Source organism: Balaenoptera musculus, chromosome 13 (genome assembly GCF_009873245.2).
Source record: "Balaenoptera musculus isolate JJ_BM4_2016_0621 chromosome 13, mBalMus1.pri.v3, whole genome shotgun sequence".
Classification (NCBI taxonomy): domain Eukaryota; kingdom Metazoa; phylum Chordata; class Mammalia; order Artiodactyla; family Balaenopteridae; genus Balaenoptera; species Balaenoptera musculus.
In genome coordinates this window covers 69,439,129-69,463,554 of record NC_045797.1, presented here as the reverse complement: position 1 = coordinate 69,463,554, position 24,426 = coordinate 69,439,129, and the positions used below count along the sequence as shown (strand labels likewise).

Here is a 24,426-nt window from a genome sequence, read left to right as displayed (position 1 = left end):
TTTCATGCATCTAGAATTTTTAATTCTTTTTTATAATAACCAAAATTTTTTTTTTCTAATTACAGATTTTAAAAATAGAAAAGAAAGGAAGCACATAATTCAGTCACCCCAACACAATCACTATTGTTATTTTAGCTTATTTCCTTCTGGTCTTTTTTCATACCTGCTTTTTACACAGTAACTCTTTCACTTAAGTGTGAGCATTTTCCATCTGGCTGCATGGCCTTCATGACCATCAATGCCATGGCCACCTAATGTTCTGTCAAGTAGATGAATCACAATTTGTTTTCCTATTGTTGGACCAACGTTTCTTCCATTTTTTCCTAGTATAAATAATGTTGGGATGAATCTCCTTATTCACATAACTTTGCTTCATTTTTGGCTTTGTCCCTAAGTTAGATTTTCCCCAGGTCTCTGGATTTTTAGCATTAGTACGCCTTCCCTGTAACACCCCTTCTGTTATGGGGGGCAGAGGGAACTGTCCACAGGTGTAAAAGTCATTAGTGCATTTACCAATAAGGCTGATTTGGAGACAGAAACACAGGACAAGCTTATGTGATAGGAGAAACATGCCCAGATCTAGTTTCTATATTTGTGTCACGCTGGACAATTTTCAAAACACTTCCGCATCCATTTGCTCACGTGACCTCACAGCAGCCTGTGGAGTGGGAGGAGAGTGAGATACTGCAAGGTTGCGGGTGGTCATGTGGCGACAGAGCCACCTCTCCTCCGCGCTGGGCCAGCGTCTGCCAGTCAGCCTCTTGGCTCTCTGTACTCACGTGGCATTGCCTTTGCATTCTGCTCTCCAGGTGAAAGCAGAAATGGAGACCCTGGTGAGGGAGAAGGGTGTCAACTCGTTCCAGATGTTCATGACCTACAAGGACTTGTATATGCTTCGGGACAGCGAACTGTACCAAGTGTTTCACGCTTGCAAGGATATTGGGGCGATCGCCCGGGTCCATGCTGAAAATGGGGAGCTCGTGGCCGAGGCAAGGCAGTAGAGAATGTTGGGGGAAGTTGGGGGAGCACCAATAGAGACAGTTCTCGGGGGGATTCCTGACCACCCATGACCCTCCCTACAGGGTTCAGATAAAACAAATTATAAAAGAAAGTGTGAGATGTTAACAGCCCAGATGACAGATCTTTGTCCAAAAATCCAAACTTTTCTAGTGTCTGTAAAAAACAAGTCTCTCTGTATAGTCCAAAAGGGTTTCTAAGTCTTGGATGATGATATCTTCATTCAAATATGATACTTACATTCCATTATCACAAAGGAATTTGGAGCACCTCTAAGAAATAGTTTTAATGAGATGTGGCATACAGAATAAATAAGGGTCAACATTCCATTTTCCTGTACCTCCTCAGCGGACCTGAGGTATTATAGAGATCTTCTCACTGGTACCAAGACAGACAAGCCCCTTTGTACTACTGGGTCTTAAGTAGGATACTTGGGGTAAAGGTTAATCTAGGCATCTGTGGAAGCTGGAGATTTAACTAGATTTCCAGTGAGGAAATTCTGATTTGCAGATCAATAAACAGTGTTTGTCTTTAGTGTCCCAGGCCTGTTGGCTGGTGACTGAACTGTATTTTTAAGAGGAAAAGATATTTTCAATCATTATGAAGTGAGACTCAGGGGATCTCCTGTACTAATCCTGCCCTCTTTATAAGATGAGTATTACAGAAGTGAGAAAAGCAGCAAGCCTATTGGAATGGGCTGTGCTGAGCATATTTTACTGTCCCTTGGGTTCAGTATTTTTTGTATCTCTATGATTCTCTCAATTTTCTTTCTTTTGCTCTTATTCAGGGTGCAAAGGAGGCGCTAGATTTGGGTATCACAGGCCCAGAAGGAATTGAGATCAGCCGTCCAGAGGAGGTGAGGAAGACATCCGTGTTCTCTGTCATCATCTTTCCTATAGATTCACAGAACCTTTAGGATAGAAGAGTCATCAGTAAATACGAGTCGTATGGTATTGCTTTCTTCATGTGTGAAATTCCCATCTGGAAGCTTCCCAGGAAACAGCTTCCTCCATGCTACAGCCAACCTGGCCTTGAGCTTCCTTGGGGAAGACAACTTTGGGGAAACAGACCCACCTCATTGGGAGCTGATTTCAAGGGTCTGAGGGAGGCCATGTGAACATGCCAGGGGTTGCTTTGGCCAAAATTGAATCGGGAGAGAAAAGACAGACTGAAAGGGCCTTTAGATGTTAGAAGAAATTCCAGACTGTAAACCAGTGAATTGGCATTTTGGGGCTGAGATCCCTTTGAGCATCTGTGGAAGACTTTGGACCCTTCCCACCAGAAATGATAGGCACATGCGTGTCTGTGCTCTTTCCCCCTTTTCCTGTTCATTGCTGAGATGGTGACTAAGCCCTGCTCTCCCTATGCCCTCTGGTTTTATCCTTGCACAGTTTTGCAGGGTGTCGACACAAATGCCCCCAGGTCCCCCTTGCTGAAGGATTCAGCTCTGGAGGATCACATTAGATAAATAATGTGTTCTTGCCCTATGACCCTGTTCGGACATGCCTTACCAGTGGTGAGGGGAGAGCTATTTTCCATTTCTTCAAAGCCTTAAATGCAGAGTGGTGGTTGGATGTCCATGAGGGACTGATGGGGAGGCCTTGAGGGACGAGGAGCTGGAGACAGGATGTGATAGTTCTGCCATCAGACAGGAACCAAGTCAGCCTATAGTGGGTCAGCCTGGTGTGGACGGGGGTCCCACCTTACTCCTGCCATGGGTTTGTCTCTGTCTGCCAGAGCCCTTGAATGTAGCTCCTGTTTGGGCACCTCAGAGTTGATAGAGAAAGACACACCAGCTTCAACAAGGCACTGAGAGTGCCTGTGAGCAGAGGGGTGGGGGGATGCACACAGGACTGGACTTTGTGGAGTTCTATGAGGGGAAGAGCGCGGTGCTGACTGTAGTGGCAGTAATAGCAAGAATACCACCTTCATCATCTACTGATTAGAAGGGAGCATCTAAGGAGGTTTTGCTCCCCAGGGACATTTGGCAATGTCCAGAGATATTTTGGGTTATCCCAACCTGGGGGGAGGATGTTACTGGCATCTACTAGGTAGAGGTGAAGAATGCTGCCAAAGAACCTGCAATGTCCATTCAGCTCCTACCACAGAGAGTTATCTCACCCAAGATGCCCCTAGTGCCGAGGTTCAGAAATCCCGATCTAGCCTAATCTCCAGCTTGAAATCAATCAGTATTGCTCCTTTGCTACAGTTCTGAGATGGCTGTGGAGAGAATGCACCAGAAACCAGGGAGAGATGTGACCGCAGGTTTTCGTTTGCTCTTGTTTTGTTGTCTTTTAATTAAGCCCTGAGTAGCATCCAGCAAAGACGTGCCTAGAACCCTAAGTCCCGGGGTTCTCTCAGTGTGAGCAGAGGTGGTTGGAGCTTGGTGTCCCTGCCCAGGGTTTCCCCCCGAGCCAGCCCCTGTGGGTGCTGTTTGTCACTCCAGCTCTGAGTCAGACATTCCAGCACTTCCTGCGTACGAGGTGGGGTGTCAGGGAGATGTAAGCTTGCTTGGGGAGATGGTGAAGCTTGTTTTCTTCCTGTCCTCTGTTTCTAACAGCTGGAAGCAGAAGCCACTCACCGAGTTATCACCATTGCAAACAGAGTAAGTAGACCCCAGCTCACCCTCAGCCCATTCTCAACTCTGCGGTCAGAACCCAGCCAGTACAGTAGAGTCCCATTCTGCTCTGGGTGCCAGCCCCATGCCTGACTCACAGGACCGCAAATGAACACCGTTTGCTGAATGAACGTTGCTATTCCCACAGACCTGGCAGGAGTCCTCCCTGCCACCGGCTCTCCGTTCTGCCCTGCTGAGCTTGCTGAGACCTGGTTCATTGCTCAAATGGAAATGCCTCCCAGCAGAGGCAGGGCAAGGTGGGGACCACAGAGCCTCATGGCAGCTGGAATCTGTTCCTTGTAGAGGAGCAGAGAGACGTTTGCTTAGGGAACCATGATTCGAACCTCTGCCTCTGGGCCATTCATGATTTTTCCTTGGTATGGTTCAGGGTAAGGGGGCGCTGATGCAGTCTGGTGGTGGGAATGAGCACACACCTTGGGGCCTTGACCAAAGACAAGCCTCCAGTCACACGCAAGTCAATCAACCACTCCGAGAGACTATTTTATTATCTAAAATTGGAATGATAATATCACCCACTCCTCGCAGGATGGTTGTGAGGATCAAAGGAGTCGTGGAAGGAAAAGCACTTTAAAAACAGTAGAACACTGTACCAAGATCCCTTCTCCACCTAAACCATCATTAAGTGTTCTATTTGCTCAGATAATCTGAACTCTAGTTTTTTAAGTGTGGTCTCTGGACCAGCTGCATCAACATCATTTGTTAGAAATAGGAAGTCAGGGGCTTCCCTGGTGGCGCAGTGGTTAAGAATCCGCCTGCCAATGCAGGGTACACGGGTTCGTGCCCGGTCTGGGAAGATCCCACATGCCGCGGAGCGGCTAGGCCCGTGAGCCACAACTACTGAGCCTGCGCGTCTGGAGCCTGTGCTCCGCAACAAGAGAGGCCGCGATAGTGAGAGGCCCGCGCACCGCGATGAAGAGTGGCCCCCGCTCTCTGCAACTAGAGAAAGCCCTCGCACAGAAACGAAGACCCAACACAGCCAAAAATAAATAAATAAATAAATTAATTAATTATTTAAAAAAAAGAAATAGGAGCTCAGAAATGAAAATGCTCAGGCCTGTTCAGACCCACTGAATCAGAAACTGGGGGTGACGCCCAGCAATCTGTGTTTTAACAAGCCCGGTAATGATCCTAATGGGCGCTAACACTTGAGAACTTCGCCTCCAGAAAGACCTAGGCTACCCCGAAGGCTGTAAGCAGAGGATATGGTGTTAGGAACACCAGGGGAACACAGAGGTTGGAGGTCCAGTTGGTCTCAGAATTAGTCAGGAAACTTGTGCCAAGCACATCAAATGTCAGGCCAGCCCCTAAATTCTCTATCCTCCTAATTTGATAGGCAAAGAAGGCATTAGAATAACATTTGGGAAAACAGTTTCCCTTTAGCCCTTTATAAGTCCAGGAGCTGGACAAGGACATTGTTTTACTGTCATAACAATAGTTATGCTATCAATTACTTCCTGATGGAAACTTACCCCAGAATTAGGAAAGATCTGAATAACAAAAGGGCAGCTCCTCATTTTCTTAGTTCAAACACATGCCCAGAGAAGTGAAGCCATGGACCGTGGTCACACAGCTTGATAGAGGAAAAGCTAATTAGTATTATAATCCAGGTGTCCATTTGCAAGACCGGTCCTGTCTGGTGTAGACTGTGAGCCCTGAACCTCTTGTGTATTGTTTCTTCTCCAGGGTACATTCTGTCTACTGATAAAGCAGCCCTCAGATGGCAGATATCATCATTTTAGATATGGGATATAATACACAACTGTCTCTAGGTCATCACATTCATGAATAGGAAATTAAGAGTCCCTCATTTCAAGTTGTAAACAGTCTTGGTGTTGGCTGGTAGGAAATGTGAGGTTCAGCACTTGACATCTTGCCCTGATGTCGCCCTGCTGGGCTCTGGTGCTGGGCGCTGCCTGTCCCCTCCTTGTTTCGTGGGGTTCCCCAGCCTGTAGCCACCAGCCCTGCATTCCCAGCAGAAGACCGCCACCCTGAGGGGAGTGCTAAGCGATGCAGGGGGCGGCGCTGGGGCCAGCACTGGGCTGGGCCAGTCACCTTGGTCCTTGTTAGGTTATGGGGTTGATGCTCTCTCCTTCCCACCGTGTTTCCCGTCCTTAGACTCACTGTCCCATCTACCTGGTCAACGTGTCCAGCATCTCGGCCGGTGACGTTATTGCAGCTGCTAAGATGCAAGGTGAGTCCGTAGGCTGGGCTGAGCAGCGCCCGTGTGTGATGGGGCCCAGCAGCTCCATGCACTTCCCAGCCCGGCTCCTGGGGCCAGGCCCTGAGCCTGCCTTTCCCTTTTCTCTCTGGCTGTGTTCCTCACAAGCACCCTGCACTGGCCTGGGTTCAGTCCATTAGCACCAGTGTTTTCCTCTGCACATTTGTTTGCATAACAGCTTTACAGAAGTGTCCGTCACCTCTCCTGGGTCTGGTAAAATTTTCCAAGTTTTCAATCAACTCACTAACTGGTATTTTTTTGAGTCTCTTGGGTTTTGCTAGTGGTTGCCTTGGTAACCAACATGAAATCCTGGACCAGTTCCAACGGACATTTCAGGGGGGAAATGCCTGGGAAGTTCCTGGAGAAACGACACTGTGAGGGCCCAGCGTCCCTTTCAGGAACCCAGTGTACCAGCCCCAGGGCACCTGTGTGTCGGAGCACCTGGCAGCCCCTGAAGGCTTTGTACGTGCTTGTACTCCCAGTCCGGCTCGGGGTGCCAGTGAGGGCCCAGTAACAGGAGAAACAGGTCACGGTCACAAACCTGAGGATATAAATCAGGAGCAAGGGCTTTCAGCCTTCCCACCACACTGCCCTCCAAATCCTGCCTCTTGCTTCTCCTTTAGCGGAACCCCCTTCGCTGTCTCTCCTGCGCTGTTGTTCCAGCCTCCCACCTCTGTCTCCCTACCCTCCATCCCCTGCTACGGATGCCACCCCCAGTATTCTCCTGAAGCTGCTCCCAGCAGCTGCCTGCTCAGAAAACAGATCAGTGCTGCCCCGCCTCAGCGCCCTCGCCCTTCTGTTCTTGCCTGGAGTCAGCATTGGGCCAGGGAGCAGTCTGACCTTGACCCCAGCTGTGCTCTCAAATGCCCAGCTGAGCTCGGGCAAGTCCCTTCCTTTCTGACTTCAGCTCCTTCACCTGCCCCATGAGAGGCTCAGACCAGTGATCTCCCAGGTTCACTGGCCTCCTGGTGATGGTTTGAACCCTCTTCTTTCAGGGAAGGTCGTGCTGGCCGAGACCACCACTGCGCACGCCACACTGACGGGCTTACACTACTACCACCAGGACTGGTCCCACGCAGCCGCCTACGTCACAGTGCCTCCCCTGAGACTGGACACCAACACGTCAACCTACCTCATGAGCCTGCTGGCCAAGTAAGGTGTTTCAGCAGGACCACGCACGGCGTTATCTCACAATGCACGCCATTCCGGGAATTTGTAGATCTTTAAGGTGATATCGTAGAGGCCCCAAACCTGACCTAAGTTTGATTTCCTTGTGTCCAGAGGATGTTGTTGCTTCTGTTAGCTTCTCCAAAGCCCATCAGATAATTGCCATCCATGGAGCTCCTATGACCACTTGATTTGGATGAGAGCGTCTGAGGTGACGAGTAAAGAGCATATATAAAACTGTGAACAGTGGCTATTCAGAATTTCAGAGGACATTGATACCTTACACTGGAGACCACTGGGGAACTATAGGATGTGGTCTCTGACTTATCCTAGAAAATTTGTGCATCTTTCTATCTCTTTTTTTTCTTCACCTCTCCCTCTTCTCATTATGTCCCATGTGGTTTTCTCTCATTGTATGTACCTCCCTCCTTCTGTGTGTTTCTCCTTCCTTTCTTTCCTCTTCCCCGTTTTCTTCTGCACCTTCTCCCTCTTTCCCCTTAACATCTTCCTCCAGACCTCCCTTTCCCCAGCTCCTCTTTCTCTAACACTGCTTTTCCCCATTCAATCCAGGTCTAAATAAAATGCTTTAATGAATAGTCTGAATTTGGTGGGACACAAACATGGAAAGATTTTGTTTCGTTTTGCTTCAAATTCCTTCTTGCCTCTAGTGACATTTTGATAATGGTAAAGACCATTGCTTTTTCTTCTCTTTTGTTTATTGAAGTCCAGTTCAGTTTAAAAGTCAGTCTCTTCCCCTCCCCACCCCCAGCTCAGAGAATTAGTAGGGGTTAGGATTAAAGGGGTGGGGAATTCCACTCCATACCCAAGCACGATCTGTCCTCCTGCACTAATCGTTGCTGCTTCTCTGGCTGAAAGTGACTGGCCTTTGGGGCCCTCCTTGTATGGGGCATGTGCCCAGATACAGGCTCTCTTGAGCCACCCTCACGCAATCCTCTGACACAGGAGATGGAGTCCAGCTTGACCTCTTCTTCCCGTACCTTCCCGGCTTCCAGAACTAGCAATTCCCTGTGAACAAGAATCTGGCCAAGCGGCTTAAGCCTGGCCACTTTCTACAGTATCTGGGCCCAGAGCAAGCTCACACAGCTTTGCCACTCCCTACGGTGGGAGGGCAGGCTGGCCCCCACCCCTGGCTCTCCTCACCCAGAGGCTCAGGCAGGCCCACCCATCCACCACCCAGGCAGGTGCCCGCTGCTGTCACCTCTGTTCTCCACAGGTGAACCTCTTGAAATGTCCCCTCTTGAGGAGACTAGCTGGGGGAGAGGAAAGCACCATTCAACCCATGAAAAGAGGAAGAAGGGAGAGACTGCAAGACTCACCATTCTGCCAACACCTCAGTCGCCCTCCCTGTCTTCTGCTTTTACTAGACCTGGGGGTGGTGATACACCTCTGTTAGGGTGATGGTGGGGGGGTGTTGAGGGCAGTGACCAGCCCCAGTTGGAGGTGGCTGTCGTTAGATAATGGGGCTTTTATTTCATCCATGTCCTTAGTTTTCAGTCCTGGTTGGCTAACAACTGGAAAATTTCCACTCCACATCTTGCTACATTAACAACCGAAAGAGCAGTGTGGGGCTTTCCAAATACAACTGGAGTGCAGGCAGTAGGGTCCCGGGGTGAAGGTGGGCCCTGGAGGGGCAGGATATGCTGTGGCACAGTGGCAGTAATTAAAGTCTGTCCCATAGTTTTGCTGTGATTCTGAGCAGTGGCAGCTCTGACGAATTTAACCAATTTGAGAGAGGAAAGGGAGAAATGCCAGATCAGCTCTTTCTTTTAAAAATGCTTGTTGTTGGGAAAAACCAGCCTCCTTTTCATCATTATCAACACAACAAAAACAAACAAGTATCAAGAACCCACTATAAGAATTTGGGCTCAGTTCCAAGGTCAAAGAATCTTTTGAAATACCTCTGCTTGCCCCAAGCAAATTTCCTGGAAGAACAAAAAGGTAGTAAAACCCCCAACCCACCCAAATTACAGTGCCCAAACCCACACAAATTTAAATAGGCAGGTCAAGAAAAGTATTATTAATCGAATAATTTAAGTTTTTATATCTAGCCTATTTTGTCAAATTTATTTAAATTATTTAACTAAATTCTATTCATTTAAATAGAATTATAATTTCATGTGAACTATTATGAGAATAGTTTGAATCCCATTTTTTAATATTTATTTATTTATTATTTATTTATTTGGTTGCATCGGGTCTTAGTTGCAGTAGGCGGGCTCCTTTGTTGCAGCTCATGGGCTCCTTAGTTGCGACTCACTGGCTCCTTAGTTACAGCACACGAACTCTTAGTTGCGACATGTGGGATCTAGTTCCCGGATCAGGGATCGAACCCAGGCCCCCTGCATTGGAAGCGCAGAGTCTTAACCACTGTGCCACCAGGGAAGTCCCTGAATCCCTTTTTTAATCAGTGCATATTGTAAACGCGTGCAGTTTTATAGAATTTGGAGCATAGTTTTTACATTTTTAGGAATTTATGATTACTATAATTTTGCTTCTATGACATTATTGGTGATAATTGGTATTATGCAAAATACTAGATAGAAAACCCAGACACCAATTATCATATTTCTATAAGAAAATATGAGCTGCTTCATAATTATCTACTTTAGGATGTGGTTTCTTCGAATATACCAGGGTAATAAGTACAATCTATAGATATAAGGATTTGTCCTTTATTTAAAATCTGACTTCTCAAAGGGATCAGAAATTTTTTCATTTGAACATATATATTTTTAAAGTACTTAACAAAAGGGAGTGGTGTTTTAAACTTTAAAGAGTAGGGATGGGTCTGTCATACCTCCCAGATTCAGGGCAGCATCAGGGGACCCCAAAAGCCCTTCTGGAGTGTGCCCCCCCATTCACTCTTGCCTAGTGAGCACTTACTTGTGTAGGGGCCTTTTTAGAAAAGTGGGTGCTCAGTAAGACTCGTCAGTTAAAGCATCGGGTCCTGGGGTCCCAGACCCTCAACCCATGACTCTGATGGGCATCTTCTGATCTGAGCCCTACCCGGGTGTCTGGAGGATCCCTGAGGAGAAAGTGAAAACCTAAAGATTCTGTTTATCTCTGGTGGGTTCTGCAGGTCTGGGGGATGTGGGGATCCCCAGGATACCCTAGAATAAACCCTCTGCTCTGTGGAAGAGCCCCTCCCGCAGTCTCTGAGAGGGCCCAGAGCAGCGTCTTTGGCGCAGGGAGCTACCAGCCCATGCCACAGAGTGGCATGCCATGTGCACTGTCACCAATGTAAGTCTCTGCCCCGAGTCCTGAGCGGCCCGGGAACCCCTCGAGAGCCTGGCCGTGCCTTACCCACCGTAACCTCAGCAACCATCTGAGGACCATGTTCACGGATGGCAGCGGCGATGAACCACTGGCACGTCGTTGCTGGTTCATCAAGGCAGACTTCTCTTCCGTCTTGTCCTTGCTCTTCCCTGCTGGGCCAGGAGAGCCCTCACATCCAAGCAAAGCTTAACATTGGAACTTGAGTGTTTTACCAAGCACATGCTTATTGCCAGCAGGGCCTGGCGCGGGTTGAGGGGGGAGATGAGAGGGAGTCGGCATATGGTTCCATGGAAGTAAAACTACCTCCACCCTGTCACTTTAGTTAAACTCTTTTTTTAAATTTTATTTATTTATTTATTTATTTTTGGCTGCGTTGGGTCTTCATTGTTGCGCGCGGGCTTTCTCTAGTTGCGGCGAGCGGGGGCTACTCTTCGTTGCGGTGTGCGGGCTTCATTGTGGTGGCTACTCTTGTGAAGCACGGGCTCTAGGCGTGCGGGCTTCAGTAGTTGTGGCACACGGGCTCAGTAGTTGCGGCACACAGGCTCAGTAGTTGTGGTGCACGGGCTTAGTTGCCCCGCAGCATGTGGGATCTTCCCAGACCAGGGCTTGAACCCATGTCCCCTGCATTGGCAGGCAGATTCTTAACCACTGTGCCACCAGGGAAGCCCTTAGATAAACTCTTAAGTTCAATTTTTCTCCACCCGTTAGTTCTCTTAACATCCAAAGACTCTCAGTGTCTCCCGTGACACTGGCATTCTGTGCCTCAGTTGGCACATATGCTCATTCTGCAGATGTGTAAACTGAGGTTCTCACAGATAACTCGCTAGAGGTCATACAGCTATGAAGTGGCAGAGCCGAGATTGAAACCAGCTTTGCCGTGTTTCCAAGTGAAGGTTTTTCGCTGTCCCTGTCCCACCCTCTGGGACCCTGGCCTCCCCTCCCCTTACTGGTCATGTCCTTCTCTCTACCCAGTGATACTCTGAACATTGTGGCGTCAGATCACCGGCCTTTCACCACGAAGCAGAAAGCTATGGGCAAGGAGGACTTCACCAAGATCCCACACGGCGTGAGCGGTGTGCAGGACCGCATGAGCGTCATCTGGGAGAGAGGAGTGGTATGTTCCCGGGACCCCTCCCCACTCTGGGCCTCAGAAGAATTTTCACCCTTAGGAGGGCTGGGTCAGCCACAGCTCCTGTTTCACTCAAAAGGAAAACAGAAAAGGTCTTTTTTTTTTTTCTGATCTGAAAGGTAATAAGGCCTAGCATAAAAATTTGGAAAATATGGAAAAGTATTAGGAAAAAACCCCATAATTCCATACTGGGAAATTATTAATATTTTGGTGTATTTCTTTCCAGCTCTATGCATGTACTGTACATTATTTTAATTACTGGGTTCATCTTCTTTTCATTTAACAGTGTATTTTGACTGTCTTCCTATATCAGTAAAAATCCTTTAAAAACATATTTTTAATGGCTAAATAATATTCCCTCCAAAGGAAGTACCATACTTCAATTAATCCTTCCATGATGTTTGGAATTTTCAGCTGTTTCAAATTTTTGCTCTTAGAAATAATGCTGCAGAGAATCTCTTTGTTCATGAGTGTACATCAGCATTTCTAATTATTTCCTGAGGACAGATTCCTAGAGGCGGATTTCTGGGCCAAGGGATACGAACCTTTTTAAAGATCTTGATATCTTTTGTCCAATAATAAAGATAGAGACTGGGACTTCATTTGAATACCTCCTGTTCTGCCCATGAAGAATAAGTAGTTTTGGTCTTGACCTATCACAGATTAGATGCAGCATAGAGTATGAGCCCAAAGAGATTTGAAATCCTCAAGCCTAAACAACCAGCTCAGGGAAGACCCATGAGGCAGCTCCAGAATCCCCTTTGAAAAGAGTCCACGGTGCCTTCGTGGGTGGGACGATAAGATGCCTTTCCAGCAGAGAATATATGTCCCTTCGTGGATGCAGGGAAGCTCCTGATTTATCCAGAGTGAGTACCGAGTAGACCTGGTTTTACAAACAGGAGGTAGATTTGCACGAGGAAAGCAACCTTTTGGAACAAGGGCCCACCCGCCCCCGTTGCTGCAAGAAGGAGAGAGGAGTAACATGGAACCAAGCCTAGCAGGTTGGCTCATCTGAAATGATGCCCGTGACATTGTCCTTCTCAACACCATTGTTCTAACCAACTAAAAGCCCTCAGGCGAGGGTCAAGGGTGACCCGGTGTTTGAGGCACACACACAGGACCTCGGTTGACCTAACACTTTTGCAATGTTTCAGGTTGGAGGAAAGATGGATGAGAACCGTTTTGTGGCTGTTACCAGTTCCAATGCAGCGAAGATTCTCAACCTGTATCCCCGCAAGGGCCGCATCATCCCTGGAGCCGATGCCGACGTGGTGGTGTGGGACCCAGAAGCTACAAAGTAAAACCTGCTGCTAGTCTCCAGGGCTAGAGGGACTTGGGATTTTAAGGACCTGATATTACAGAACTCCAAAAGCATATCATCTTTGCACTACTTATAGCATAGAGCAAGATGACCCTAAGGTGTGTTCAATTCAACAAATACTTGAGGGCTTGCCATGGTCCAAGCACTAGGAATGCAACAGTGAACAAGAAGGTCTGAAGATCTGCTATAGTGCAGCTCCATGTGCACAGCACTTTACAGTTTTTCAGAGCTAGGTCACATCAACTATCTCGTTTGCTTTTCACATAGCCCCAAGAAGCACTTAAGCCTAAAGTTCTTATTTCCATTTTACTGTTGAAGAAACTAAGAGCAGAGAGTAGAGGGACTCCCCACATGACATAGCTAATAATTGGCTGAACCAGATAGACGTCCTGACACTCAGTTCCGGACTCTTCCACCCACTCTGCTTCTCTCGTTGAGGGTGTGGGTCCCCTTGAGCACACAGCGCTTGACACCCATGGCATTAATGAACACAAGTTGAGTGGGTAAATGAAGTGCATCAGGAGTTATCAAACCACAGGATAACTCATCTGTTATGAGCATCATCTTTTTTTTTTAATTTATTTATTTAATTTATTTATTTTTGGCTGCGTTGGGTCTTCATTGCTGCACAGAGGCTTTCTCTAGTTCCGGCGAGCGGGGGCTACTCTTCCTTGCGGTGCGCTGGCTTCTCATTGCTGTGGCTTCTCTTGTTGCAAAGCATGGGCTCTAGGTGCACAGGCTTCAGTAGTTGTGGCACGGGGGCTCAGTCATTGTGGCTCGCGAGCTCTAGAGTGCAGGCTCAGTAGTTGTGGTGCACGGGCTTAGCTGCTCCGCGGCATGTGGGATCTTCCCGGATCGCGGTTCGAACCCGTGTCCCCTGCACTGGCAGGTGGATTCCCAACCACTGCATCACCAGGGAAGCCCCAGGGCATCATCTTTACTCAGAGATTTGAACAGGGTAGTGGGAATTGTTTTTTAATGTTAAATTTCATTCAGTCATTCAACAGATAGAAAAGTGCCACCATTTGCTGAGCACTTTTCTAGGTGCAGAAGCTAGCAGTGAACAAGATAGACAAAAATGTGCTGGGATTTTGAAGATAAAAAGTTGAATTGCAAAGAAACGCACCTCCCTGCTGGGATCCCCACACTGCTTCTCCATTAGGGCACTTGAGAAGCCGGGTTCTGCATCCAGCCTGGGGCTGGTCCCTGCCGCTGTTGCAGGTGTGGCTGTTAGTGATTGCTATTGGCAGAAAGACCCCTAGAGTGTAGCCCAGTGTATTAGTCAGCTAGGGCTGCCATAACAAAATACCACAGATGGGAGGCTTAAACAGTAGAAATTTATTTTCTCACAGTTCTGGAGGCTAGAAGTCCAAGATCAAGGTGTCAGCAGAGTTGATTTCATTCTGAGGCCTCTCTCCTTGGTTTGTAGATGGCCATCTTCTCCCTCTGTCTTCACATGGCACTTCCTCTGTGTGTGCACTTCTGGTGTCTCAATTTCCTCTTCTTATCAGGACACCCATTTGATTGGATTAGGGTCCACCTATATGACCTCATTTCACTTTAATTTGTTCTTTAAAGGCCCTATCTCCAAATACAGTCACATTCTGAGGTACTGGGGGCTAGGACTTCAACATATGAATTTGGGGGGACACAGTCCATCCTAGCCTTTGGGGGTCATCCCTCCTCACTGAGCATCTTCCCTCCTCACTGAGCATCTTCCCTTCCCACTGAGCATCTTCCCTTCCCACTGAGCATCTTCCCTTCCCACTGAGCAGCATCTTCCCTTCCCACTGAGCATCTTCCATCCCCACTGAGCATCTTCCCTCCCCACTGAGCGTCTTCCCTCCCCACTGAGCGTCTTCCCTCCCCACTGAGCGTCTTCCCTCCCCACTGAGCGTCTTCCCTTCCCACTGAGCATCTTCCCTTCCCACTGAGCATCTTCCCTTCCCACTGAGCAGCATCCCTTTGCACTGAGCATCACCTTTTCCCATTGGGCATCATCCCTTCCTGCTAAGTACCTTCCCTTCTGTTGAGCTGTGACATCTTTACCTCCTCTCAGAGTGTTCTCTCCCGCCACTGCCTTCCCACCAGGACCATCTCAGCCAGCACCCAGGTGCAAGGAGGAGACTTCAACCTGTACGAGAACATGCGCTGCCATGGTGTCCCACTGGTCACCATCAGCCGGGGGCGGGTCGTGTATGAGAATGGCGTCTTCATGTGCGCTGAGGGCACCGGCAAGTTCTGCCCCTTGAGGTCCTTCCCAGACACTGTCTACAAGAAGCTGGTCCAGAGAGAAAAGGTAAGGTGAGGGGCGGGGGCGGAAAAGACGTGTGGGAAGAGGTTGAAGGCCCCTGGCGGCAGCATCTTATATGACTTTTAAATCTCAAAGATGTTCTCACTCTGTCTTTCCACCAAATCTTATTGCCTGAATAGTCACTTTGGGAACAATCAAAATAGTAGAAAAGGAGCACCTGTAACAAAGTAAAATTTATTGGGAAGGGTCCCCAACTCCCTCGGAGCCCAGGGATACTATGAGGTACTCATAGCTATCCCTGGCATCCAGGCTTCTTGTCGTCCCTCGGGGCAGGGGACTCCTGGCTTGGCCTGGGTTATCATATTTGCCCTGGAGATGCTCTTTCCCCAAACTCCCCACAGCCGCCCTGTGACTGCAGTAGGCTGGGTGGGCTTTGCTGAGTCTGGGCCCCCCAGTGGAGTGGTCAAGCCAGGTCTAGCTCACGGCCATGGGGGTGTGGCCTGAGGTCTTATCGTGAGAGTTTCATCCAGTCCTCGGATTCCATAAACACCCTGGGTGTTCACTGAAGCTTGGGGCTCCACCTTATCCCCAAGGATACTGAACTCTGGGTAGAGTTTCACCCAAAAGAAGGCTGGCTATTCCCTCGTTGCTTGGGGATTGATTGTCCAGCCTTATCTTTGAGAGCTGTCCTGTCCTTCCTGACAACTCCGGGTGCTGGGAACCAACTGCAGCCCTGGCCTCTGGGTGGAGAACCCAAATCATCAGAAAAGAAAAAATCTGACAAAACTGACGGGTGAAAGCATCATGAGTTTTCCCCTTCCCTTCCTCTGGCATAAAGCAATATTATTATGGTTCAAAATGCTCCTGCCTAGCTATTTCCAGATTCTGTCTAGAAAGGGTGGGTGTTCTTAGAAATATCATGACCAAGGGCCTGGGAGCCCCAGCCCAAATGCAGGTCTTCTATCAGGGAGCAGACTTGGATTACCTAAAAAAAAAAGCATGACTTTAGGTATCCCAGTATTCAATTCAAAAGCGAACTCAGGATCTCTCGGGTAGGTGAATGGTCCCATCTCCAATATGCTTCCCAGATGTGGACAATGGCAGAAGACCTCAGCCCCACCTCTGGGGGATGTGCCACAAAGAGCTGTAAGAGCGACACATTCACACACAAGACTACCTGACCAAGGGTGGCAATGATTTAAAATAAGAGAACGGAAAATGACAAGTGTCAGTGAGGATATGGAGAAATTGGAACCCTCATTCATCGTCAAATGAATGTAAAATGGTGCAGCCACTTTGGAAAACAGTTTGGCATTTCCCAAAATGTTAGATATAGAGTTGCCAAAGTAACTCAGCAATTCCACTCTCGGGTATATACATAGTCAAGAAAAATGAAAATATATGTCTACACAAAATCTTGTACATGAATGTCATAGCAGCATTATTCATAAAGGCCAAAAAGTGGGAACAACGTAAACGTCCATCAACTACTGAATAAACAAAATGTGGTGTATCCATACAATGGAATATTATTCAGCCATAAAAGGGAATGGAGTGCTAATATATGCTACATACAATATGCATGACCCTTAAAAACATCATGCTAAGTGAAAGAATCCAGTCACAAAAGACCACATATTATATGATTCCATTCGTATGAAATGTTCAGAAGAAGCAAATCCATAGACAGAAAATAGATTAGTGGTTGCTTAGGGCTGGCCAGAGGGGAGAATGGGAGTGACTGCTCACGGGGATGGAGATTCTTTTGGGGGTGATGAAAATATTTTGGAATTACACAGTGTTGGTGGCACAAACTTGTGAAATACACTAAACACCCCTGAAATGTACTCTTTTAAATGGTGACTTTTATGGTATGTGAATTATATCTCATTTGAAAAAAAAAAATCTTTAAACAGTTCTGTGGCTTTCCCAAAAAGAGATGTTTTAGTCAGGAAATAGGATCAAAAGAGGGCAGAGAAAGTGTTTGAAGCCCTTCTAAAAACCAACCTGGGACTTCCCTGGTAGCGCAGTGGTTAGGAATCCACCTGCCAATGCAGGGGACACGGGTTCGATCCCTGGTCCAGGAAGATCCCACATGCCGCGGAACAGCTAAGCCCGTGCGCCACAACTACTGAGCCTGTGCTCTAGAGCCCACGAGCCACAACTACTGAGCCCGCGTGCCACAACTACTGAAGCCCGTGCTCCGAAACAAGAGAAGCCACCGCAATGAGAAACCCGCGCACCACAACGAAGAGTAGCCCCTGCTCGCGGCAACTAGAAAAGCCCACGTGCAGCAACGAAGACCCAACGCAGCCAAAAATAATAAAAATAAATAAATAAATGAAAACCAACCTCACAAAAATGTCAGACAGATACCAATTCACAGCAGACCGCTCTTAGGGCCAGACATAGTGGAAGAGCTCAGCTTCTAGGACTGATATAAATTCAACTCAGAGGCCCTTTATCCAAAGCACTTATTATAATGACAACATAAGGTCCTCAAGAAAAAGCCAATTCTATTCCCTATTCTCTGGTATAGCCCTTATGTAACAGAATGCAGGTACGCAAAAAACTTCATTTCCCCAAAATTATAAATAAGCAGTCCCTACAGAGCAGGATCCTCAGGAAAGAAAGCAGCTCTGGGGTTGGGACCAGTGTATAAAGCCAAAGCAAGGGGCTGCTGGGAGCCGGGTCCTGCCAAGGTCACTCAACCGGGATTCACCAGGTCTGTACTCCCACCCTTCACCCCTGGAACCCCAAAGTGCAGCCTGGTAAAGGCTAAAACACTTCAGACCAGTTTTGACATTCTGAGGACTGAGCTCAACTACAGATCTGTTGGAGAATACAAAGGAATATGTAAGCTGAAGAGCCTTCCAGAAATCACCCTTATCTGTTCTTTCTCTCAACAAGGGTTTCAGCAAGCATTGTGCAGCAAGGAGATTGAGGTTATGTCCCTGAAGAGTGCCTGGGGTGTAGATTATTTATGCTGCCCCTTCAGACCTTATGCACACGCTCCAACACACTTCCTCTCGCAGCAGAACTTTGTAATATGGTTAAGCCCCGAAACCACCCCTGCAATAATAACAGCTGCTGGTACTTACATGTCACTCACCATGTGCCAGAGCTTTACGTGTTCTATTTCATTTGCTCTCATAACAACTCTGTATTCTTATAAATAAGAAAACACGCACAGAGAGGTAACATAACTTGCACAAGGTCGCACAGCTTACAAGTAACAGAGCTAGGAGTGGAACCTAGGCAGTCTGGTTGTAGAATATAGGCTCTTAACTCTATTGCCTTTGTGAGTACAAAATTAACTACTATTGCTGCTGGGGGATTCTAATCTCCAAATCAGCTGTACTTAACCTCTATTCCCACAAAGCTGTCACATCACAATAAAAGGCCTGGCCTCTTGAGAGCCTGGCAAGTGAGGGGATGACATTGCTCCGTGTGAGGGATGCTCTCTAAAGCTGAATACCTCAGAAGTCTACCCGCTACCTTGGAAAACATTCCACCAATGTCAAGGGGCGTCAGTGGATATCTCTATGCACATGCATGCGAACACTCACACACATATGCACTATTTAGGAGGTACAAGCGGATTCTCTACCCCTGGGTTCAAGATGTAGGAAGGCTTCGTCACATGCAGTAATTTGGGTCCTAAGAAGAGTGGCAGCGTCCGAAGTCTTATGAGCCATCAAGGAGGCCCTGGTGGTGATGGTGTCTGTGCCCTGATGGCATCACCTTTTCCCTTTTTCTGCTCTCCACCTTCACTAGACCTTAAAGGTGAAGGGAGTGGACCGCACTCCCTACCTGGGGGATGTAGCTGTTGTTGTGCATCCTGGGAAAAAAGAGATGGGAACGCCACTCGCAGACACTCCTACCCGGCCTGTTACCCGGCACGGAGGCATGAGGGACCTTCATGAATCCAGCTTCAGCCTCTCTGGTAAGAGCAAGGGCCACTTGGCCTGGCACCTGCATCTCCACCAGAGTGAGGGGGCAGGAGGAGGGCAGAGGGACTAGGATTCCCCACCCCGGCAGAGGGGTTTATGCTGCTTTCCTCTCCATCTTCTCCCTCCCTCCCCGATCCCCTGCCCGGTGATGACTGCTGGGCCCCATGTTATAGACACACAAATATTGGCGGGCGGGGAAGGAGGGCTCTCCCAGTCCCTGGGCACCAGCCACTCTAACAGGCCATGGCCCTTTTGGGCCTTTCCCCATGGTTTCTAAGTTCAAATAGTTTCATCCCTTGAGATATCTTGAGGGCCCTGCACATAGGGATGCCCCAGAGACGATCTGAGCGCAGAAGCATTAACTCTGCTACGTGGGTCTGCACCCCCGTTTCCCACCCCGCTCCTCACCCGCCTCACTGAAAGTCGTGGTATTTCCCTTATACCCTTTCCTCCGTCATCTTAGCCTCAGGTTTGCTCGTCTGCCACCTTCTTTTCTGCCAGGAATTGTACTGTATGTAATACAATATAGAATATATGGGGTGTGTCTATGCTTAGAGACTTTATCGTCGACGGCGTGTGTCCCAGGTGCTTGGCCGTAGTTAAAGGTAGAGGTCATTGCGGCATAAACGGCGAGCCTCACTGGAGAGCAGGCAGAGACTGTAAGATGCCTCGGTCCTGCAAGCAGCTTTGCTGGAAACCATGACCCCTACTTGAAAGGGGCAGGGGCCGGGTCTCACTGAACGGCCTTCACGACTAGCCCTGGCGCAGACCGAGCCTCCGCTCTGCAAGAGCCGTGCTGGGGCCGGCAGGTGAGAGGAGCAAGATCCTAGGGGAGGTGAGACGCAGCCACAAACTGTCCTAAGATGAGAGGCCAAGAGCTAAACCAGAGGGGAGCCGAGGGCCACGGCTGCCCGCTGAGCTTCCTCTGTGCCCAGCCGTGTGCTGGCAGCAGCTCAGGTGGCTCCTGAGCGAGGAGCTGACCACCTGTGGAGAGCGGTCCTGTCCACCGCCCTCCCCATCGTCTCAGAGCCAGTCTCATTACGGAGAGAACTTCTCCCCCAGCCTGACGACCACTGCTACTCCCACCAGCGACGGGACCGAGTGCAGGGAGTCAGAAAGGGGTCTGCGGGGCGGAGTGTCAGTGGGAGCCCCGGCCTCGCCAGTCCAGGAGGTGGAGCTCCCCACGGCCGCCTGGACCTGCCCCTTCCTGCAGCCGCCAGCCCCGGGAGAAGCAGCAAAGCCCCCAGAGCTGCGAGCCCCCTCTGGCCCCTGGCTTCTGCTCCCACCCAAGTCTCGGGCAGAGCCAAGACTGGGCAGAACTGCTCTCAGGTTCAGCAGACATCAGGCAGCCTCTCACCTTCCCTCCGCCCCAAACCTCGTCTGTTCTAAATGGGACAGGCTGAAGAATGTCCCACCACACTCCCTGGGGCACAGACCTTCTTTTCTTTTTTTCAATTTATTTATTTATTTATTTATTTTTGGCTGCACCACAGGGCGTGCGGGAATCTTATTTCCCCGACCAGGGATCGAACCCATACCCCCTGCAGTGGAAGCATGGAGTCTTAACCACTGCACTGCCAGGGAAGTCCCCAGACCTTCTTTTCTAAGTCTCGGGACTTCGAGACGTGGGGGCCTTTGGGGTGTTGTTCTTTGATTTTCCAAAGCAGTGGCGCACCCTTCCTTCTCGCTCTCTTGCTCACTGAGGCATATGTGCAAAGGCCCACTTGCTAACAGGCAGCTCCCTGGTCCGTGTGCTTGGCGAGAGACCATACCCCCAGGGCTGACAGCAGTGAAGGTGGCGTAGCAAGGCAGTTAATCTTGGAGGCTCTGAGCCAGGAAGACCTGGGTTCAAGTCCAGGTTCTACCACTTATACACTGTGTGACATTAGCCAAGTTAACTTCCCTGAGCCTCAGTTTCCCCACCTGTAAAATGGGATGGAGTTAGATTGAGGATTAAATTAGATCCTAAGCACGGAGGACCTGGTTTTATTACCCAGGGGAGCTCACCCTCTGCTTCCTTCCTTGCAGGTTCTCAGATCGATGACCATGTTCCAAAGCGAGCCTCAGCTCGGATCCTCGCTCCCCCCGGAGGCAGGTCAAGTGGCATTTGGTAAAGGCACTGACCAGCCCCCCAAGTGAAGATGCACCACTGCCACCAGCCCACACGCCCTCCGGCCACAGCTGCAGGGGGCGGGAGAGGCCGGGCTGGGCAGCGCACCACCTGAGGGGGCCCTGGGACACGGGGAGCCCTCCCCACGTCTGACACGTGATTCACTGTGCTTCGAGCCGACCCTAACAGGCACTTTGAGATGTGTTCCTCCTGCTGCAGTCCTTTCCTGCCTTGGCCTCGGCAGGCTTCCCGGGGGCCCATGCTATGCACAGAGCCCAATGCATAGAGCCTGGCCCCGCCCCTCCTCTCACACCCGCCTCTGGGCTGGCCTTGGGAAAGCCCAACCTTAGTGCCCTGCCCCTGGCTGACCCGCCAGCTGTCCAGAGCACTTTAGCAGATGTGTTTTAAAAGAAAAGGACTCCCTCCCCCATCCCCTTCGGCCCAGTGGTCACTTTCCCCAAGTCAGACCGGTGTTGGCATCCCAGCCATGCCCAGGACGTCCCGTTATTCCCCACTCATCTCCCGCCCCTGTTTGGTTGTGGCTGGGACACTCTGCGCCCTTTGCCAGCTGCTTCCTCTCTGCCAACCCCCAGGAGTCCCAGGCCCAGATGGGCTGTCCGGGCGGGCATGAGGCTGGTGCCAGGCGCGTGTATATGATTTTGTTTTGCACGTTTGGTTTGCGCAGTGGTTTGGTTTGACTTGTTTGTGCATCCTGTGAAAAATGACGGTGCTTCGTGTCACTAGCATAGCATAGAAACAGCAATAGATGTGGACCTTAGGAGATGCTGCATCGACACCAACCAGACAGCCTAGGGCACCGCTGACAGGGGTGAGAGGGGGGTACTGGACTCGAGGGCCCTTTTTCTCCCTTCCTGGAGTCTTCCTGTCCCTCCCCTCCCCTCTTGGTCTAGTTTCCTGCATCCTGAGAGGGTGCCCGGGATGCTGGCCCTGCAGACCTTCAGGGAGCAGGGTGGCCTTTCCCATCTCTGGCCCTGGTCACTCCCAGCACTGACCCCACACACACACCCAGCCGCCTGTAGGCTTCCGCCTACTGGACAGAGGCCCCGCCACTCCTCCGTGTGATTGGCGAGAGGCCTCATGCCTGCTAAGAGAGGTGGGGGTGGGACTTGGGGGAGCAGCCTGGCTAGATGCCAGGTGGGAGGCCAGGCCAGCAGGACCTGGCTGTAGCCCACAGCGCTGCTCAGGGGCTGCAGTCTCCTGTGGTCAGCACCTCACCCTAACCTGTCTGTGGCCTCCATCTCCTCCCAGTTGGGCCCTCCCTGCCTCCAAAGCTCCAGGTGGTTTCCATGGAAACACTAGAGGCTGCCCTTGGTAAGCCTTGTTCCCCCCTCGGGGAGTGACATCATGTTGCACACTTGGTCTGAGCACCCGGGCTGACACGCGGCTCCTGGACTCTTGGGCCGGTGGTCATACCCGGCACATTTCTGTAGTGCTTTTCACATTGTCAAAGCCCTTTCATGTATGAGCTCTCAATTGCTCCTCATGATAACAAAGTGTGTATTATTCTCCCCATTTCGCAGCTGTGGCCCAGAAAGCTTAGGCCTTCTGACTCCGGAAATGTCCAGGACTGCCCTTAAGAGCTTGGCTGTGTACCCTAGCTGTGGACAGGAGGAGTGGAGTGACATCTCTTGCAGATCCCACCTGAGAGTTTAACCAACTAAAAGACTTACTCTCCCAGTAGGCATTCTGCTTTGTTTTGCACAGGTAGATAAATTTTTCTTGTAAACAAACTGACGCGTATCACTGTTTGAGCCGGAGCCAGTTACTCGTTGGCAGCCTGCCACGTGGTTTGAGCGGTCCCCACATTCTCACTTCTCCACTCATGCTCCTCTTCCTCACTCAGGGGCTGAGAGGACTGAGACACTAACCCAGGAAGCAGAGGCAACAAAGACACTCATGGAGGGTGGTGGCCATGGGGACAGTCGGTGGGGTCTGAGCCTAGGAAATTGTGTGACACTGACCCCGTGGTACAGTGCGCATCGTCTTTATCCCTTTCAGCCCTTGCTGGGTCATGGGCCTTGGGCAGATGCCAAAGAGCCAAGCAGTGGTGGTGGCCAGGGGGCAGAGCATCCCTGCTTGGGCTAGGAAAGCTTTACCTTCTCTGAGTGCCTCCGCCCGAGAGATGCGTGGTCCGTGGCTCTGGGAGACCACATGTTGGTGTGGTCCATCGAAGGCCTTCCGCTTCATTCACCCCCGACCCTTACATAGACCCACCCTTGCCCAGGAGCTTCTAGATGAAAATCAGAAGGAGGTTCAAGGAACCAAATGAAAGGTCACCCCCTGCCACCCATTCCCTGCCCCTGTGCCGAGCTCCAGCCAGCCCCATCACCAGCCCCACTGGCTCTTGGTTGGAATGAAAAGGGTCTCTGGTTGCACTGAATGCAGCTCTCAAACTGGTCTTGTACTTGCTGAATAAATACTGTTGTTCTTGCCTTAGCTGCTCTCTAGGTTTGTGGGGTTAAGTTACCAGAAAATTGTGCTACTGTGTGTGCGTGTGCGTGCGCGTGTGTGTAGTGCTAGGAGTCCGCAGTAGGTCTCGGTCAAGCCAGTGCCGTGATGAGGGCTTTTCCGATACTGACCCAGAAACCACAGAACCACTCGGAAACCCAAACCCCCTCCAGCTGCCCAGGTGGCAGGCACAGCCTGGGGTCGGGATGGAGCCTCCAGCACCCAAGTGACTTCCTCACTCCTCTGTAAATGTCATGGTGCTAAGATTGTGTCAACCCCAAGATGACACATGGTCCTGTGCTTTGGCCACCTGACTGAGGCAAAAACAAAACAGCCCGACTCGTTGTGTTCTGGTGCAGGTTTGTATTAAACTGTAGCTACTTCTCACTTGGTCTCAGTTGTGTTTCTTCAAAGAAGAGGGAGCTTGGTAGGGGACCTCTTCTTCCACAGTGGCTGGGATGAGGCTTCAGTTGCTAAAAAAGTCAGCTTTGGGTCCTCACTTGTGTTAGGTGGCAGGCGGCAGCTCACTGGGAAGCCTGAGCAGAGACTGGAGATTAAAAATGTTAAGAGATGGGAGCCTCAGTGGCCCAACAGCTAGTAGTCAGTCCTCTCTCCTGGTGGGAACAAAACCAAGGTTTTTGGTGCCAAATTTCCCAGGACTATTTTGGGCTGAGTTATCTGATACAGGAATAATTAGGGGAAAACATCAGATACAAAAGGCAGGCAGGAGTGGGGGTGGGACTAGGCTTTCCCCACCCACCCTTTGTCACCTATTCTCTTGGTTACCATTTTGGAAACCCATAGCCCCGTCTTCACACTGGAACCCTTGGCTGTTGGAATCATGGTCTCACAA

General features: G+C 49.8%; 1 protein-coding gene across 2 annotated transcripts in view; it reads left to right on the top strand.

The window, feature by feature from the left end:
* Positions 1 to 23,960, top strand: part of DPYSL5 (dihydropyrimidinase like 5) — an 88,962-nt gene extending 65,002 nt beyond the window's left edge. Inside the window, exons 4-13 of one of the 2 annotated variants that reach the window (XM_036873069.1) lie at positions 810 to 989; positions 1,805 to 1,873; positions 3,578 to 3,622; positions 5,771 to 5,846; positions 6,869 to 7,025; positions 11,310 to 11,451; positions 12,621 to 12,763; positions 14,879 to 15,086; positions 18,819 to 18,987; positions 21,023 to 23,960. In XM_036873069.1, the coding sequence (XP_036728964.1) occupies positions 810 to 989; positions 1,805 to 1,873; positions 3,578 to 3,622; positions 5,771 to 5,846; positions 6,869 to 7,025; positions 11,310 to 11,451; positions 12,621 to 12,763; positions 14,879 to 15,086; positions 18,819 to 18,987; positions 21,023 to 21,108 (1,275 nt within the window). In that variant the 3' untranslated portion in view covers positions 21,109 to 23,960. The remainder of the gene's footprint in view (positions 1 to 809; positions 990 to 1,804; positions 1,874 to 3,577; positions 3,623 to 5,770; positions 5,847 to 6,868; positions 7,026 to 11,309; positions 11,452 to 12,620; positions 12,764 to 14,878; positions 15,087 to 18,818; positions 18,988 to 21,022) is intronic. The other variant, XM_036873070.1, reaches the window with a different exon arrangement.
* The last annotated feature ends 466 nt before the right edge of the window (positions 23,961 to 24,426 follow it).